This window comes from Lissotriton helveticus, chromosome 7 (assembly GCF_964261635.1).
Source record: "Lissotriton helveticus chromosome 7, aLisHel1.1, whole genome shotgun sequence".
Classification (NCBI taxonomy): domain Eukaryota; kingdom Metazoa; phylum Chordata; class Amphibia; order Caudata; family Salamandridae; genus Lissotriton; species Lissotriton helveticus.
This window is the reverse complement of record NC_136068.1, coordinates 382,228,427-382,246,523: the sequence shown is the minus strand read 5'-3', so window position 1 is coordinate 382,246,523 and position 18,097 is coordinate 382,228,427. Positions and strand designations below refer to the sequence as shown.

Sequence of the window (18,097 nt, the reverse complement as noted above, 5' to 3'; positions counted from 1 at the left end):
TCGGTCCTCCAATTTCTTGGTTTTGGGAGATCTGAACCTGCATTTTGACGATCCTAATGATAAAATAGCAGTTGATGTTATTTCAAATCTAAAAGCTTTTGAATTGGATCTCATAAATAGGGAATCTACCCACAATAAAGGTCATTTGTTAACCCCCATTTTTTCTAATCTTCCCAAGCTGAGAGCTCAATCTCCTCTGCCCCTACCGTGGTCCGACCATTTTTTGGTCCCTGTCTCTTGGGAAATCCACCCTGAAATAGACCGGGCCACGTGCCCTCGTATACTTCAGAGAGACTGGCCGAGGTTATCGGTGGGAGATCTCACTCGGGCCCTTGAACAATCGACACCGGACACAGAACCTGATCCACTTCTGGCGGATGAAAACTTTAATAACTGGCTCACTAGCTCCCTGGACACGGTCCTTCCTCTTAAATTGAAAACAAAAAAGAGCAGTACCTTTAAATCCCCCTGGTTCACAACTGAACTGAGAGACCTCAGAAAAACCTGTAAGAAATTAGAAAGGAAGTGGAGGAAAGATTGGTCAACTCTTAGTAAAACCTCCTACCAGGCCGCTCTGAGACTCTACAAAGCTGCACGGCAGAAATCTAAAGCAGAATTCTTTAAGGAGAAAATTAAAACATCAGCTAACTCCTCCAGGGAAACCTTTAAAATTGTTAATCAATTGCTCAAAATCCCTGCCCCTATAACCATACACAGGGACCCCGAACTAAGATGCGATCAGTTAGCAGAGTTTTTTGACAGCAAAATTCAAAAAATCCTAGATAGCCTTCCCCAAATGCCCACCCTACTTTCGAGAGAAGCCCCTACCCCCGTTTCTCCCAGTCCCCAGCTCGAGGCCTTCAGTGCTATCACCAGGGAAGACTTCAGTAACACGTTAACAATCATAAAAAGTGGCTCCCCATCCGACCCAGCCCCTATGCACATCCTCAAACAAATTTTGGGTACGATCTCACCTATGGCCACAGAGCTCCTAAACACCTCATTCGCCACAGGCATTGTCCCCCCTAGCTGGAAGCAAGCTAAAATTAAAACACTCCTTAAGAAACCAGGATTAGATCCCTCGGACATGGCCAACTACCGCCCAATTTCCTTGCTTCCAGGAATGGGCAAGGTGGCTGAGAAGCTGGTGAATAGGCAGCTCTCAGACTATTTGGAAAAGAATGGTCTTCTGAGCGACTCCCAAACTGGTTTTCGCCCGGGTCAGAGTACAGACACTGCCCTTCTAGTCGCTACTGAAGAAGCAAGATGCATCTTAGATTCAGGGGGATCTGCAGCCCTGATCCTCCTGGATCTAAGCGCTGCATTCGATACCGTCGACCACCCAACCTTGGTCCAGCGTCTTGCCAAGGTGGGCATCACAGGGTCGGCTCTTAGATGGCTCGAGTCCTTCCTTGATAAAAGATCGTTTAGGATTTGGGAGAATGGCTCAATGTCCAAACCCGTCCCCTTGCAGTGTGGGGTGCCGCAGGGCTCCTCCCTGAGCCCCACACTGTTCAATGTCTATATGGCCCCGTTAGAGGAGGCAGTAGCCCCCTTCGGGATCAAATCTATTAGTTATGCAGACGATACTCAACTCATCGTCTCGCTGTCACAACAAAGGGGACACCCATCTGATTTGTCAAGTTGCCTGTCAGCTATCTTCTCTTGGATGACTGCCTCCAAACTTAGACTCAATGGAGCGAAGACCGAGATTATGGTCATGGGTCACCCACTCCCATCTCTGTCCTCCGACCATTGGCCTCCCTGTATGGGGGACCTACCACCCCCAAAGGAGAAAGTCAAGAGTCTTGGGGTTTGGTTTGAACCCCAACTCACCTTCATGACCCATGCGCAGAAGGTGGCTGGAGGATGCTTTGGATCATTGCGGGCCGTAAGGAAGGTCCTCCCCCTGCTTCCTTTCGAATCAAGAAAACTTCTGATTCAGGGCCTAATCTTGGCCAGACTGGATTATGGCAATGCCCTCCTCCTGGCGGCACCCCTGGCCACGATTAACACCTTACAGCGGGTCCAGAATGCCGCAGCGAGGCTCCTTATGGGAGTCCCTAGATGGGTTTCAGCTAAACCCTTGCTTAGAGCCTTGCACTGGCTCCCAATCCAGGAGCGAATTTCCTTCAAGTCATTATGTATTGCCTACAAATCCCTCCAAGGTAATGGCCCTCCAGCCCTCAGGGGATTGATCTGTCCTTACAAAGCCACTCGTGCCCTTCGATCTGATGGAGAAAACCTGGCCGTTACTCCTAGAGTTAGGAAGGCCCGCAATGGAGGTCGTCGCTTTTCGCTGAATGCAGCAAAAAAGTGGAATGCCCTGCCCAGGGTCCTACGGAAGGAACCTTCATACCTTAAGTTCAGAAAATTACTTAAAACTTTCCTTTTCCCCAAAGCTCCCTAAACTTTCTTCCTCATTCGCTCTGTTATTAACTGTTTTAGCGCTGGGACGCTCAAGGGCAGCCATGCGCTCTATAAATCCAATTCCATTCCATTCCATTCCATTCCATTCCATTCCAAATGGACCATAGCTTCTCCTTCCCTCCCCCTGATTAAACTGTACCTGACTAACACACAACTGTAACAGTAATACAGTGCTTTTGTGAAGCAATGGCAGTTAATGACTGTTGCGAGGAAAACATAAAGGGGATGATTAATGTAAAAGAGAGACCGGGGGGTGGAGATATTTCAACGAGATCAGTATAAGGGGGTATGTATGTGAAGAGTACCAGGTAGGTAATCAGCGCTCATTCTGAACTTCTAATGGCCATAATATTTTAGTACTGTAAGAGGGATTAATGATTTTGGTAGGTTTGGTTGTTTGAGCCGTCTCTGACCACTTACAGCTGGGGATGTGCAGCTTTTATACTGAATGCCATGGTACTGATTGTAGCATCTTCCCCAGCCAGGGTACCCGCCCATGACTATGCCACACATGGAGCAATGCATTCAGCTATAACACTTGCGTCACAGTTCTATGGAGTCCCTTAGGAGCCAAAGGGTTCCATAATCATATTTAACTCCCAAGAGACTACATCTCCCACTCTGTTAAATAAAAAAACTACATGTTTTACAAAATATATAGATAGACATATACACAATTAAATCTCTTCAAGCAATCATTTTGGTGCCTTAATTGTTCAGCCTGATCTTGTTATCTGCAACTGCAAACTGTTATCCCTAATTGTCCAGGATCGACATCAGCGGTGTAGAGGTAACAGCATTCACCGATGGTTCAGACCCAGTCTCTCCTTCAACAGTTAGATCTAATTAATGATTAGTTAAAGGGCTAAAGTGAGAAGAGTCTCTGGTAATAGACTTCCCTAGGTTGAAGGCATTCACCATGTGTCCCTTGCTAGACACCACTTGAAAAGGTTCTGCATCAAATGGAGAATGAGATTGTCTACTACACATCGGTCATGCGAGCACTGTATCTCCCTTCCTAAAGATAATGTTCTACGCACGCCGTCTTTTGTCAGCATAAGTTTTCATATTTTGCTTGTTCATCAAGTCTTTCTCATGAGTTGCTTTCTCATCTCTCTTTCTTTGATTGATCCATTGAGGCAACTTGGTGTTGACTGCTCTCTTGATCAATGCGCAGGACTTTCACCTGTGGTCGAGTGGGGTGTCTAACGAGAAGCTCTCAAGGTAGAATTCAACACAGATTTAAAGTCAAGTTTCTTAAGATTAGCACACTGCACTACTTTCTTTAGTGTACTCATGAACTGCTCAACAAGTCGGTTGGCCTGCGGCCAAAAAGGAGTGCTCTTCTGATGCTTTATAACCAAAAGCTCCAAGAAAGCTTTAAACTCTCGACTATTGAAAGGCAGACCATTGTCAGACTTCACCATGGATGGAACACCCATGTCAAAAAGATGCCATCTAGTCGTTCAAGGACGCAATCTTATGTAGTAGATGAAAGATCTTCAATTAATGGAAATCGTGCATACCCATCGATAATCCGCAGCAGGTGATCATTGTCGACCGAAAAAGCCAATGGCTATTCTCTCCCATACATGCTTTGGGAGTTTTGATATTCTCAAGGTATAGGGAGTAGTTTTTGCAGAAAGGCACTTGCATAGATGAAAGGCCTTTAATTCCTTTCCAGCCCTGTAGCCAATATAAGGAAACCAGACACAGTCTCAGAGAGCTAGTTTTCTGGCTATGATTCCAACATGTCCTTCATGGGCCACTTCAATTACCATTCTATCTCATACTCTGCAGAATCAGACTTCTCAACCCTTGTAGGATACTCGTTCCAGAGTTATAACTCAGAAACGAGTATCCTACAAGGGTCGCGAATTCTGATTGCTGTTTAATATCGTGCAATCTTGGCCCTATAGCTTTAGAGCACTTTACACACAACACATTTTATTTAGGCTTGGGAATATTAAGTGATTTGCCCAGAATCACATTCACCCTTTACATTTTTGGATTTTTAATATTCACCATCTTTTAAGTACTCTCATGCATGAGCTCCAAACTAGGGTGTTTGAAATTTAGATTTTGCATAGTGTTTAGAAATGTCTCTCATGCAAAGTTTATCAACCTATCAAGAAAAGTATTTGCAGAAATTCTGTTTCTGCAAAATGTATTTTCTGAGACAATTAAATGAAGTTTTGAAAAACTGTAAATCAAAATGTTTTCCCCAACTTTGCTACCTACGGAAAGTTTGCAAAAATTTGAGAAAACATCACGAAGTTTGGTGTGGAAAACATTTGCAACTGTCTACACCTCTATTATGGACCACAATATGATATCCCTTTAAAAGAAACCAGGTATATAAAAATTCTATCCTCTTCCTGCATGTATATAGTTTGATCTGTTGATTTATTTGTATCACTGTTGCTGCGACTGGCGAGATAGAGAAAAAAAGAGGCAAACAGGGTCTTATTAGACATCTTGTGACAGACAGTGCCAGCTGCTGTCCAGGGTGCTTTTTCCTGTGTTTGGCTACAGTTCAGTCCCCGTTACATCACCCAAGTCAACCTTCTTCACTATTACACTTTCATCCTTGCACGCCTTTATTGCCGTAAGAGCTTCGCAGGTTTTGTGGTGATTTCCACTACAGCCTGAATGGCACCTTGAGTTAAATCCACTGGGAGGAGCCCGGCCAGATGATTTATCTGCTGTGTCATGTTTGATGATCTCCGTGGGCTGTGCAAGAGTGCAGGCACTGTCGCCAGTGAGACCAAAAATGACAGGCCCCTGCTGCATCACGTCTGAAGAAGCATGCTCAAGTGCAGTAGCTATCTTGAAATGGTGAAAAAATATTTTTCCACCTTTCCAAGATGTCCGTCATTCATGTGCTGCCATACAACCTGATACACCAGTGTTCAGTTTGCTATTCTTATTGTACTGGTCCAATATAGCCAACACCCATTTCAGAATAGTAAAATAAATATATATGAATGGGAGCATCAGCGCAAAAAATGAAAAAATTACATTGCAAAGTCATTGGTCAGTATTTAGCTTTTAATGGCGACTACTTGGCTTCGCCATTATTTTCTAGCCACAGTTATTTATTCTCATCTTGCTACATCATCTAATGAGAATTTCAATGGAGAGGGAGAATGTTCCCTAATGCATAAAATAGCATATGTAGGAGAAGTGGCAATCAGGTCACCATCATTCAGCTAACAGCAAGTGATTCAAACCTATTTTCTATTTGCCATTTTTTTAAAGGAAAAAAGGCCAAGTCCTCAGCCGGCCCATCTTTTATAGGCTGTTTCTAAACCAATCTTCACCAATTTAACCCCTTTCCTGCGGCCGCGATTTTGCGGCAGTGCGGCCCTTCCGCAAAATGGGCGGGCCGTTGGCCGACGGCAGCACTAGCGAGGTAGTGCTCCCGTCGGCCAACGGCCGACAGAAGCACACAAAGGGTTAAGACCGAGCCTGATGTCTGCTCCTGCGCATGTTTTACTCAATCATGGGATTTAAGTCTAATCCTTAAAAATAGTGCTGTGGTCACATGCAACCCTTAAATATCCCTGGTTTGAAAACTACACACCAGAGTGTTTCTAAACATGCTTTTATAACACTATTCAAGGAATACTTGTCTGGCCTGGTCGCTCACATCATTATGATGAGCATGTCTGGCGAGATGCAGGTTCATAAAAGAGGCAGGGTTCAAACTTTTTTTTTCAACAGAAAGCATACTCTGATTCTTAAAAGAAGCCGAGTTTACTTTTAAAAAGGTGTAGGCAGTGTGGAGGGTAGAAATGTCCTAATGCACGCAGCATGTGTATAGGATAACCCTGGGTAACCTTGTAAATCAGCACGGTATTTGCATTCATATTTTCATGGAATTTGAATTCTTAGCTTCAAGAACAGACCTTGGTTAACTGATGAGAATTCATAGCCTGAGGTCCTGCTGTAGACTGGCTTGAGGTTGCAGTGCCATTTTCTCCCCCTGGATCACCAGAGTCTGTCATCTGCTGGGGATGGTTCATCTGCATTTCCTGCAAAATATGCCATCAATAGTATAGCATGAAACACACAACTATTTGTAGCAAACCAAGCCATATTAATTTTGAGTTCTATTCTATCATGTTGTATGTCCAGTGTGCAGGTAGTACTCTGTAAACATCTTTAGTTATTACAGAATATTAGTTGTGCTATTTATGTGTTAACAAGTTACAAAAAACGATGCTCTATTTTGAAGTGCATGTTCACAAGGGGAAATCTAAAAAACAAACTGGAGTTCCAAAGCACAACTTGTAGTGATACAAATGTGTTTATCTGCACACAAACAGACTAAACCATATTGGGCGCCATCATGACCAGTAACAGTGAGAGCAAAGGCATAATCAGAGAATCACAGAAATCCTAAAGAACCAGCATTATAGCGCTTTAAGAAAATAAATAAGGGATTTTTCTTTTGGATTTTCAAGAAGAGCTTGTTTTTACAGCCTGGCACTAAATCTGTTAAACCTTTTTCGAAGGGATATGAACAAAGTAGGTCAATTAAAACAACTAAACACATTTACGGCTTTACGTTTTGTAAGGCGAATAAGTAAAGGAGTTAAGTTAGTAATAAAAATAAAGGTTATTCATGATCACGGTCTGGCCTGGCTCCCTAAACATAGCAATGTACTACTCACGGAATATCAGTACAACCAGATCTAGTCAAACCATGTCATTTTCAGAAAAACGGTTTTCACTTAAATAACGAAATAAACTTAAATAAATGTCTGTTTCTGTATCAAAGCAGACTGCAAAAGCAGATGGGAGAGTGGATTAACATCTAAAATACCTTATTGTGAACAAGGATTTGGCATTCAAATGCTAGCGAATATGTGTTCTTACAACGAATTCCGTTGCAACGCATGCCTTTACCACGCTTGCGTTACAACGGAATGGTTTTTCTTCGCATAGGCTTTTCCTCTAATACTTCCGTGGTGACGTCGTTAAGAGGAAGCGGAAGTTTCTTTCCGTTTCCTCTTAAAGGGCGCCGTTTGCCTGCACATCTCGACGTTTTTTGAGGTGAGTTTCATTTTATGGGGGGGAGACCCCCCCAAGCCCCCCTTTTTTTTGTTACCCTTTACCACACATGCCTTTACTACGTACCACGTAGTAATGGCATGCGTGGTAAAGGCTTTCGTGGTAACCACGCATGCGTTGTAATGCATGCGTGGTTAATGTTTCTGTGGAAACGGCCACGTTGTAGTGGCCGTTTCCCATTACTAACCATCCTCCAAAAGATGCTTGGCATAGTGTAGAATGCCAAAGTTTCACAAATCGATTTATAAAATACCTGCTGAAATTTCACAAGAGTCACTTTGCCTTATTAGTGTGCTGCTAGCTGCCACTTTTATTTCAGCGGACAGTGACAGTCGCCCTGCCCACCCACTGTTTTTACCACGTTTTGAAGATCTGCTCCCCCCTTCCCATTCTGAGGCCTCAAGGGTGACCGGTGCTACATCTCATTAAGTCCTCAGTCACAATACACATAGTTGTTAATACCTTATACAATTAAAATGAAATGCATCTTCTTAACTTATGGCTGGAATCGATCATTTCCCCCAATCTTCATCACAAACAAACGCACATCCCGCACCAATCTCAAGTGCAAAGTGCAGATAATAAAGTGCAGTGCAGAGCAGCTTTGACATAATCAGGTTATTAGGTTCAGCTTACTAAAGGACAAGTCTCCCGCCTGTCCTAAATACAAACATTAAAGTGCGGTTCATAGCAGCCTTTACATAATTAGACCATTAATTTCATCATTGCAGATAAAATTCATTAAATGACATTTTGAGTCCTCTCTTCTTTAATAAACCATAAATCTTTTCCTCCTATTCCAAGGCAGTGCATCTTATGAGCAAAAAGCAAAAGTTGGCCATCCTGCCTCTGTCTACAATGCTATAAAAGTTAACCATCTCGCCTCAGTCTAAAGTGCTATACAGTTTGCTTTCTGTTTTATTAATACATTTCTAAACAGCTAAAAATGTCTTAATAGCACCTACCCTTTTTGCATAAGTTTCCTCTAAGGTTTTAGTACATAACATTTTTTATTGCCAATTTAAGTGGTTTGGAACTTTAGTTGTCCTCCAATTCTGAAGAATCAGGGAGCGAGCCACTAAGCGGAAATTGCTATAAATCCTTTCTCTCCTTTGGAGATTGGAGTATTCAAGCTCTGCCTTACAAACCCAAACAATGCAATCTCTAGTTCTGGTTTTAATTTTCTCTGTAAGCCCTCGTTGAACTTGTTTAAAAGCGGGCAAGTAAATTAATATGCATCCAACACCCCCTGACCCATTTTCTGACAGCAAAAGCACTTTTCCTCTACTTCTGAATACATCTTATGTAAGACTCTTGGTGTATAGTAAGACATCCAAGGGAATAAAAATACCATTCTTTTAAAATTAGTGCTTTATTGCCATGCAACGAAATCTCCTGCCTCTCTAGTTCTGAAAAAGTGCACATATTTCTTGGGAGATTTTGTCTAAAAATCTTATTACTTAAGAGCTTTCCCTTTGATTCTGAAGAAGTCTGTACCAGTTTCCAACCACCCCCCCTTTTAGCTTAGCTCTATAAAGGGCTGTTAATAGGGGCACTGTGGCAGAGCTTAATGGAAAGCACATTTCTTCACATATTGAGTAATCTAAGAGAAGCCTAAAAAACACCTGCACCTAGTTTCACACCTATCCTGGATCTCCTGCCATTTTAAACATCCCCCCCCTACTATAAAGTGGCCTAATTCCCTAAAGCCATAGCTTTCCCGGAATCGTATCTGGCTATTTTGCATATGTAGGCCCAGTATTGTGCATTCCGGGTTTTTGCAAGAACTCATATCTCGCTGTGTTTGCCTTCATAAGATAAAATGACCGTATTCTGTCCCCGAATCCCTGTAATATCTTATAGTAAGTCTTTTTAGAAAGTTTAGCCATGTTAATAAAATCTGGAGACTGAGATTCCGCTTTCTACACCATCTTATCCACAAAAAAGCTATCCAACGATTCCTTGCCATCTAACATTCGAGCCATTATATTCACAAAAGTAGTTTCATAATAAGTTTGCACCTGGGGAAGTGCCAAACCCCCTTCACTAATGTTGAGTTGCAGCACTGGAAGTCTCCCTTGTGATGCCTTCTCTTTCCAAACAATTTGCCGAATCATAACTTCCAACTGCTTAAAATGACATATTAATTTTTATTGGTACATTTGAGAATACAAATAATAATGGTAAAATTGACATTTTTATGAGGGCTTCCCTGCCGATTAATGTGAGTGGAAGAAGAGTCCATCTGTCTAATAGATGTCTAATCTTAGTAACCATCGCTAGGTAGTTCAGTTTAAAAAAGTTCCTCATAACTAACGTAGATCCCTAAATATCGGATAGGGTCTAGGGATTGGGCTTGCCATTGCAAAAACCTAGGAAGAATTGGACTACGTGCTTTGAGTAGCAGGATTTCAGTTTTATTATGATTCGGCTTCAGAGATGTTAGCGCTACTTTGTCCTCCTAGTTTATGTGTTTTTGAATTAACAAGCGACCAGAAAGATTTTGAGTTGTGGTTTTTACTTGCATGTATTAGTCTTAACCAGAACTGCTTGGAGCGCTTATTTTTCTCTAGGAATATTGCTTGTTGGAAGTTTTTTTTTAGCTTGCTTATATGTATTGAATATGTGATCTAAAGCTTACACCCCAGTGGAAGACATGTATAAAACAAACTACGCTCCCTTGTTAAGACGCCTGAATTTAGATTTTAAATGATGGGCCTCACTATACCTCACTTTGAATGACAGCATAAATGCAATAAAAATGACAGTCCTCACACGCGTATTATACCTTTTTCAAGGGCTTCCTGTTGAAATGAGTAGGGAATTATTTTCTACTGCGCGATCGATAATTACTAAATTCATATGGTAGGGACGACGTGCTGCACTCTCCCATAAACTTCTGACTTCCCAAAGAAGCTGGTGGTATGGCATTACCAGATTTACTATCTTACTATAGTGCAGCCCAACTCAGAGTTATAACGGAATGGTCACTTAGAGAGTCAGATCAACACTGGCTACATAAGGATAGGGCTGTAGAGGGCAGGGAATTTGGGATGTACTATGGAAACCTAAACAAGAGCATCCATGCAATGCTTATCTGAGCACCCCCACAACAGCCACTCTCAAAGTCTGGGACATCGTAGTTCAATCACACAAATTGACAACTTTCCCCTCCCCCTACACACCTATTCATTATAAAGAGGCATTCTCCCCAGCACTGATTCCATGCCTCTTCAATAATTGGTGTGAGGGAGGTTGTTTAATGAATTCTGACTTATTTCACAGTGGGGACATCTTGACATTTAAACATTGTTGTCACAATTTTAATCTACCTCCCTCTGAGATTTTTCATTACACTCAATTGAAACATTGGTTATGCAACCACAGGTATGGCTCACCGTTACTAGACACCTGCTTTCCATCGAGCGGTTCGTCCTGTTGGCAGGGACAACCAGGGGATGTATTTCCTTCCTCTATGCCCTTTTACTGTCCACCACACGTAATTCTATTCCATGCCATGTACTCCTCTGGGAACAGATACTAGGGGGTCACTTCAGAGTCCAAGCACCGGCGCTCCCTTTATCGGGATATCCATAAATATAACCGATCCATGGGGTTAGGGGAGGCTCATTGCAAACTTCTCTATGATTGGTACTTGTACCTAAAGAAGCTTCTGAAGATTTTTCAGAATACGATGAATAGGTGTTGGAGAGGCTGTGGGAGACCTCCGGTATAGATGGTGGGACTGTCCATCTATCCAACCCTATTGGAACGAAATCTTATTGTAGATTAAAGAGATTTTGGGCTACCGAATTCCGAAGGTGGCTGAATTTGTACTCTTGAGCCTCCGAGACCAGTCCCTTCAGCACCAAACTATAGGAGCCTGCACTATTTTATGGCTATGTTTAGGGCAGCTAAAATGGCTCTAACTGCTGCGTGGAAACAACCCGAATCCCCATTTATGTCCCAATGGCACGATCGGCTCTGGCATCCCTTAAAATGGATCGTATGACCGATTTTCTGACAGACGCTAGGAGAGGGTTTTAAAACATAAGAGGATCCTGGTTCGCTTTCTCTCACAAGACTTCCACTTTTTTCATGACCCATCAGAACACTGCTGCATTAGCTCTTCCAGACATAGCAATCCTCACTCATACCTTCACGAGATAATAGCTTTACACTGATGCATACAAATAATTCCTACCCATAATGCAACACTCACTCTTGGGATTTTGCACTTTCACTATAACCTTCATGCTTATGTTGGTTGACATTTTTATTTTTTGTTAAACTTGTTTACAGGTGCAGTTAACCTGAATGTATTCTTATTATAGCAAAGGTACCTCTATTTGTGAAGACGTTAACACAGGATGCATGTTAGTTTGCCTTGGGTTCACACGTATACTTTGCAGTTTGTCAGCCAGTGACTGTATTACACAGGAATGGTCACTAGCTTTGAACTGTGATGGGCTGGTAATACACCCTCTATGTCATTACTATATATGTACCTTCTAAAATCAAAGAAGGTTTTGAAAAAATAAAAATATTTGAATACTTAGCATCAATATTTAGTAGTACAATTCTTGGCGTCCCAGGTCGTACCGTTACTTAACTTAACAATGCAATGATTCCCCACACAGGTGAGAGCAATCACACGGTTGATGAATCTGGCATCAGACTTTTATTTTTGCCCTGGCTTCACACTAATCTAGGGTGTGGTCAGAGCCCTAGGCCTACTCCTAGTAATGCGAGGTCCAGGGCCTATTCTGTGACCTGAAGCGCCACACCAAGCGTGGACAGAGGACTACTGTCAATGTCCAGGATTTAGGATATTAGACTGGGTTGACAGTGTACAGTGTTTTGTGAATCCTTAATGTGACAGAACCTTTTTGTCTGTGTGAGTGACAGTGAGGCCTACTGATCACTCTTATGTAAAGTTAAAGTGATATGTGAGATCCAGAACCTTGCGCAGACATCTTGGGTGTATGCTGAGTGCATGACTATGTAATACATTGGTGGTACCAGGACTCCTCTGTGCATGTGCTAAGGCCTCTGGCATTCATTCAGGATGGGTCTGGTTTGGCAACGTGCATGACAAAGATGCCAACATTTTCCTCAGAGAATGGAAGTGTATGACTTGCATTCCTATGGTCGGAGGGTGGAAATCCAGACAGTGAAATGAGGAGGAGGGCGACTGGGATACCTTTAGAAATTTCATGAAGACTTTTAACATTGAAATGTTGATGCTTTCTTTCTGAAGACTGGCTGATGGTAGGGGTGAAAAGTGGGACTGCAGTTTCTTGTGTTTCAATGTGAGGACGTTTCTAGGCTCAGCCAGCTCTTCTGTTGGTCTCCGACTGCTGCTCAAGATGTCTGATGCCTCTGTTGTGGTTGCTTCAGCTTGGAGATAGCCCCACTAATAAATGATTGAAAAGAGTCACTTTACACAAAGGCTATGCCTGTACAGTAGCCTGAGAAGGACATCTGAAAGGAAATGACCTCAAACCAGTTCCGAAGTTTGAGACAGTGAATCTACATCAAATATAGAAAGTGTGTATAAAATGTAGGATCCAAGCCACCCCACTCTGTTACAGTGTCTTGTTCTTCGTGACCAAGGACAGTAGTGTTCTGCTAAGTTCTCAAAATACTGCTGTGTGACCAGGGCTGGTGTCTGCCTAACAGCCAGTCTCCCAGAGGTGAGTGGCTATCACATTTCACTTCTGGTGGAAAAGCGGAGGGCCTGCCTTGTGCCTATAAACCTGCCTGCATGCTGAGAGGGGGAAGGCATCTGTTTCACAGTTCACGTTCACATGGCCACAGTTCATGAGGACCTGGATGAGGGACACTCAGAGTAAGCATACTGTTTTAGAGCATGCAGTCAGGAGGACTTTGTGTACTGCAGTGGCTCTCCCAGTCTCAATCCACAGTCCCAATCGAGGATGCACCACCCTTGTTGAGCTGCAACTTCCTTGGTACTTGAATCCTGCACCAGGACATACAGGGCTACAACTGCTTTGTTGCATGATTTCTGCACCACCATGTCTGGCTGTGAATGCCTTGTGTGAATCATGCACAAGCCTGTATCAGGCTGCCACTGCTGTAGTGTGTGAGCAATTTCTGCACTTATCCGTGTTGGGCTAAACCTGCAATACCACACAATTCTGGCAATGGCCAGTGTCTGTGCTGTGTTTGTTGGTGTCAGTCTGGAAGTGGGATGGGACTTCTGAGAACAGTGAAGATCACCAAACAAGGCTCGCTGAGCAGCAACAGTCTGCACTTGAAAGGCTGTGAACACACACCAAGCACCTGGGCTGCACCCAGCTTCCTTTGTGAACATCACAATAACAGCACAGGCATAATGTAGGCCTCCATCTGCGGTTGGCACTGCAAAGACGGTGAGGTGAGTGAGAAGGCTTGAGACAGTTTTTACCTGCTAAAACGGCAGGGTTAAGCACAAAACAGAAATGGTTACGTATTTGAACTTGTGGGTAACAAAATGTGCACTGTGCCAAAGTTAAAAGGGCGGGGAGTAACTATCAGAAACAATGCCACCTATGTGGGAAAAGGCACATGGGGAGTAGAGTCCACAGGAGAATCTGGACAAGGGATGTTAGTCAGTATACTTCAATTGAACTGTGTGCCATTTACTATAGTTGTGTGAGTGAAAGTACTTTCTTTATCAAAAGAGTAAACATATGCAAATAAATGTACATCAGAGAAATAAGATTACACATGGAATATGCATGCGAAATATACATACGAAATATACATATACATAGGAGAGTTGCATCAGGTCACTGACATGAGACCAAGTGTGCGGAAGCGTGACTTAACACCATCAACAAAACACACAACAACTAGCTTTAACGTATCAAGGACACCCCTGAATGGGGTTGGATGGGTGGGTATACAAGAGGCACGCTGCTCCCTCGGGTGATCATGGTGGTTTGTATAAGTCGAAGTAGACATCTAGTGAGGACCAGAGTTTTCTATATGGGGGACGCCAAGGGGTAGAGGCGAGGGCTATATTGTCGTCTCCTCTGAGGTTGGTGACCCAGTTAAGCCAATGGGGGAAAGATGCCTTGCTCGTGTCTTTCCAATTATTCAGTATGATTTTAACCGCCGCCGTCAACATTAGGTCAAGTAGGGCTTTATCGTTCTCATTGAGTGTGACGGCTTTGGTAAATCCCAGTACGAGCGTCGAGAATTCTCTCGGGAGCGAGAAGTGTAAGGCTTTGGAAATGAGATCAAAGATTCGGTCCCAATAGGATGTGACACATGGGCATTTGAATATCAAGTGTTCAAGGTCTCCACCCTCTGCTTTGCAATTCCAGCAGGCGTCGTTGTCCCTGATATTGTGTAGGAATAGTCTCCTAGGTGTCCAGAAGGCTTTGTGGAGTAGCCAGAATTTAGTTTGGGAGAGAGTGGGGCTTATTTTGTGTCATGTGGTGGATTCCCATGTTCTGGCCCACTCTGTTTCTGAGGTTGGTGTGGAAGAGAAAGATTCCCAATAGAGTTGGAGGGCCTTGGTTAAGGTGGTTGATTGAGGCCGAATTAGTTTTTAAATTCTCGAGACTTGATGGCCAAGTTTGTTTAGTGAAGTGAGGAAGCCAGGGAGGGAGTGGGTGGCGTCTTTTAGATTCGATTTCGCAAGTGCCACCTTGATGTGCAAAAAATTGTAGAATTCTATGTGATGGAGGTGATATCTGTTCTGCAACTCACTGAAGGAGAGCGGTGACGACCCCTCAGAGAGTTGGTGGGGGAAATGTATACCTTTTTCCACCCAAGGGATGTAGTGAAGTGGTTTCCCTTTGTATGTTAAAGTGTTATTGTGCCAGAGTAACTCCCAGTTTGGGTTCCGAAATTGGTGTGTTAAGTGCTTGCTTACTTGAAGTAGAGCTGTTTTGGTGTTCTTAAAGATGGGGCCCGAGCCTAAGGTGGGCCGAAGTTTGATGGTAAGCAGGGCGGAGGGGTCGAGGCCATGGAGGTTTCCACGGATAGCCACACTGGGGTGTAGTCCGTCTGTGGCGTTATCCAGTACAAGCCCTGTTTTGCTAGAAAGGCGGTTTGATATAGTCTGAAGTCCGCCACATTTACTCCCCCCAGGCTTTTATCTAACCGTAGTTTTTTCAAACTGATTCTGGCTTTCTTGCCCTGCCATAGGATGGACGAAATCATTTTATCTAATTTACTATGGAAATCTTTGGAAAGGATAAGGGGAAGCATTGTGCTGAGGTAGTTAACCAAAGGAGATATCATCATTTTTATGGTTTCTATTCGACCCCACCATGTGATGAAACGGGGGGACCAACCATCGAGTGATTTTGGCAAGGGTCGTGGTCTCATTGTGTCTGAGGGTGCTCAGAAGTTCGTCAGTAAATTTCATTACAAGACCGGAGGCTACATTATGCATTATCCTTTAATAGCAACTCACACAGCCGCACTACATCATAAAGGATAACGTTCTAGAGTTAACAACAAAGGATGTAACCAGGAGATGATCTGCCTCTTTTAAAAGCGGCTCGCCAGCAGATAAGTCACTACTTTCTTTCTCTCTAATAACATCACATTGTGCTCTATTTTTTATGATAATATCTCGTGTTTTAAGGCTAATTTATGTTTGTTTCTCTCATCTGATGCTATTCTCATGCTTTGTTGCCGATACGATATCAAAATGTCGTTTCTGAATTAGTCTATCTCTGTTGTGCCCTGTTCTCCCCTTCCAGGGTCTTGTTCTGCTATCCCCGGGGTGGCGCTAGTCCCCACTCCCGCCCCCCCCCCCATGGACTTCCAATTTTTGGTTGTCCTTCGTTTCCATTAAGGTTCCCTCCGCCTGCGTGATTCCGCAGCGATCCCCTCACGGCCCGTCACTCGCCCGCCCTGTACCGTCACTGCCTTCGGCGATCCTCCTTCGCCTCAGCCCTTCGGTTTCTCGACGATTTCCTCACCCTTTTGCCTTTCGGGGAAGACGCCGCTTGGAGGAAGGCACCTTAGCAGCGCCCGCGTTGCGTGCCTCTCCTCCCAAGCGACTTTCCTTTCCCCGGCGGCTGAACTCGAGCGCTCCTCGGCAATTTTGCCAGTTGCTCTGCACCAGCCGCCGGAGGAACTTTCTGTTAGTCGCGCTTCGCCCCCTATCAACCAAAACGACGCCTTGGCACATATTACTCTTAAAAAAACGAATAGATTCCTAATAGAGTTAGAATAGTACCCTAGGTTCCACTACCTACCCAAAAAAAAACAACAAAAAAAACGGGAGTGGTTTCAGAACCCTTAATCACAAAATATAAATAATAATATTTTATAATCAGATATATTAAAAAAAAAAAAATAATAATAATAATTAAGTAAAAAAAAAAAAAAAAAAGGAGGAGATACAGAAAAAGGAGAGATAGAGGAGAAGCTTATTACTTCTGCCCTTTTCTACACCATGTCTGACATGGATTCTGATGACGCCACTGCTAGTTCACCGGCCCCCTTGGATGACTCTCTCAAAAAATTCCTTCAACAGGAAATTAAGTCATGTATGATATCCTCTCTCAAAGAAGTCATGCTCTCCAAAAGACCGTGTGATCCCCAGGATCCTCCCCTACACGGTAAGAGACCCAAAAAGACCAAACATTGCGAAAGCACTGCGGGCCCTAGCGCCTTTCACGGTACAGGAGGTCCTAGCACCTCGCTTTGGATGGGTGGCCACCGCGCCCCACTTGAACCTGATGTCTCTCGGGACACTACCTTGATCGGTGCCCATGGCGGCACAAATGTGTACGGTGTCTCTCGCGACACACTTTGGGATAGTGCTAACGAAAAAAGGAAGAATGTTGGTCTTGACTCCTCCTCATCCTCCTTTGATGATAATGCCTCAAAAGACCTTTCAGACGAATTCGTCTTTGACCTGGATGAGGTCCACCATGATTTTAACTCGCAACCTGACCTGGAACCCTCCTCAAAAAATATTATTCTAAATCCTGTTGGAGAGGAGATGTTCTCTCCCCTGAACATCTCTCACCCCAACAGTTCAAAATGGTTCCCGCAGGATCATGTTTCTAAATTTGTTACTCGTTGGTTGAGAAACCTTTTAGACAGAAACACCAGGAATACTATGAGATCTGAATCCCCCAGACCTACCATCGATGAGAGGGTCTGTCAAACCCCCAACCTGGATCCTAGTCTTATCAAATTCTTATTTAAACTAGGGCGAGACCCCAGAAAAGGTTTGGAGAGAGCCCTTAAAGGCTGCCAAGACCGCCTCTTGGACGTCTTGGGACCCCTTGTTAGGATCCTTGATATGGCCGAACAATCCCATCTCTCCTCCACACCCTTGAATATTGATCTCGTCCGAGGATGGAGCCAAAGGGCCATCGGTCTCCTTGGCAACGCTAATTCGAGCTTAAATATTGAACGGAGGAGATCCATTTTAAACAAGATCGACCCTAAATTAGGTGATATGGCGGAGAAAGAACCCTCCCAGAACCCCAAGGGCCTTCTCTTTGGAGAGGACATAATCAAAGAAATTGGCAAATACGTTTCCACCTTTACTGCCCTTGATAGAGCCCAAAATAACCTGAGACGGGTATTCAACAACAACCTT

At 43.6% G+C, this 18,097-nt stretch overlaps 2 protein-coding genes across 5 annotated transcripts in view; one reads left to right on the top strand and one right to left on the bottom strand.

The window, feature by feature from the left end:
• The window catches only part of LOC144768495 (protein MTSS 1-like), a 563,908-nt gene that overhangs the window by 60,431 nt on the left and 485,380 nt on the right, over window positions 1-18,097 (bottom strand). For 2 of the 4 annotated variants that reach the window (XM_078652201.1, XM_078652202.1), the window contains exon 11: window positions 6,342-6,467. The exons of the other annotated variants lie outside the window; for them this stretch is intronic. In XM_078652201.1, the coding sequence (XP_078508327.1) occupies window positions 6,342-6,467 (126 nt within the window). The remainder of the gene's footprint in view (window positions 1-6,341; window positions 6,468-18,097) is intronic. 4 annotated transcript variants of the gene reach the window in all.
• ERGIC3 (ERGIC and golgi 3) overlaps window positions 1-18,097 on the top strand; it is a 476,385-nt gene that overhangs the window by 438,176 nt on the left and 20,112 nt on the right. The window lies entirely within an intron of this gene.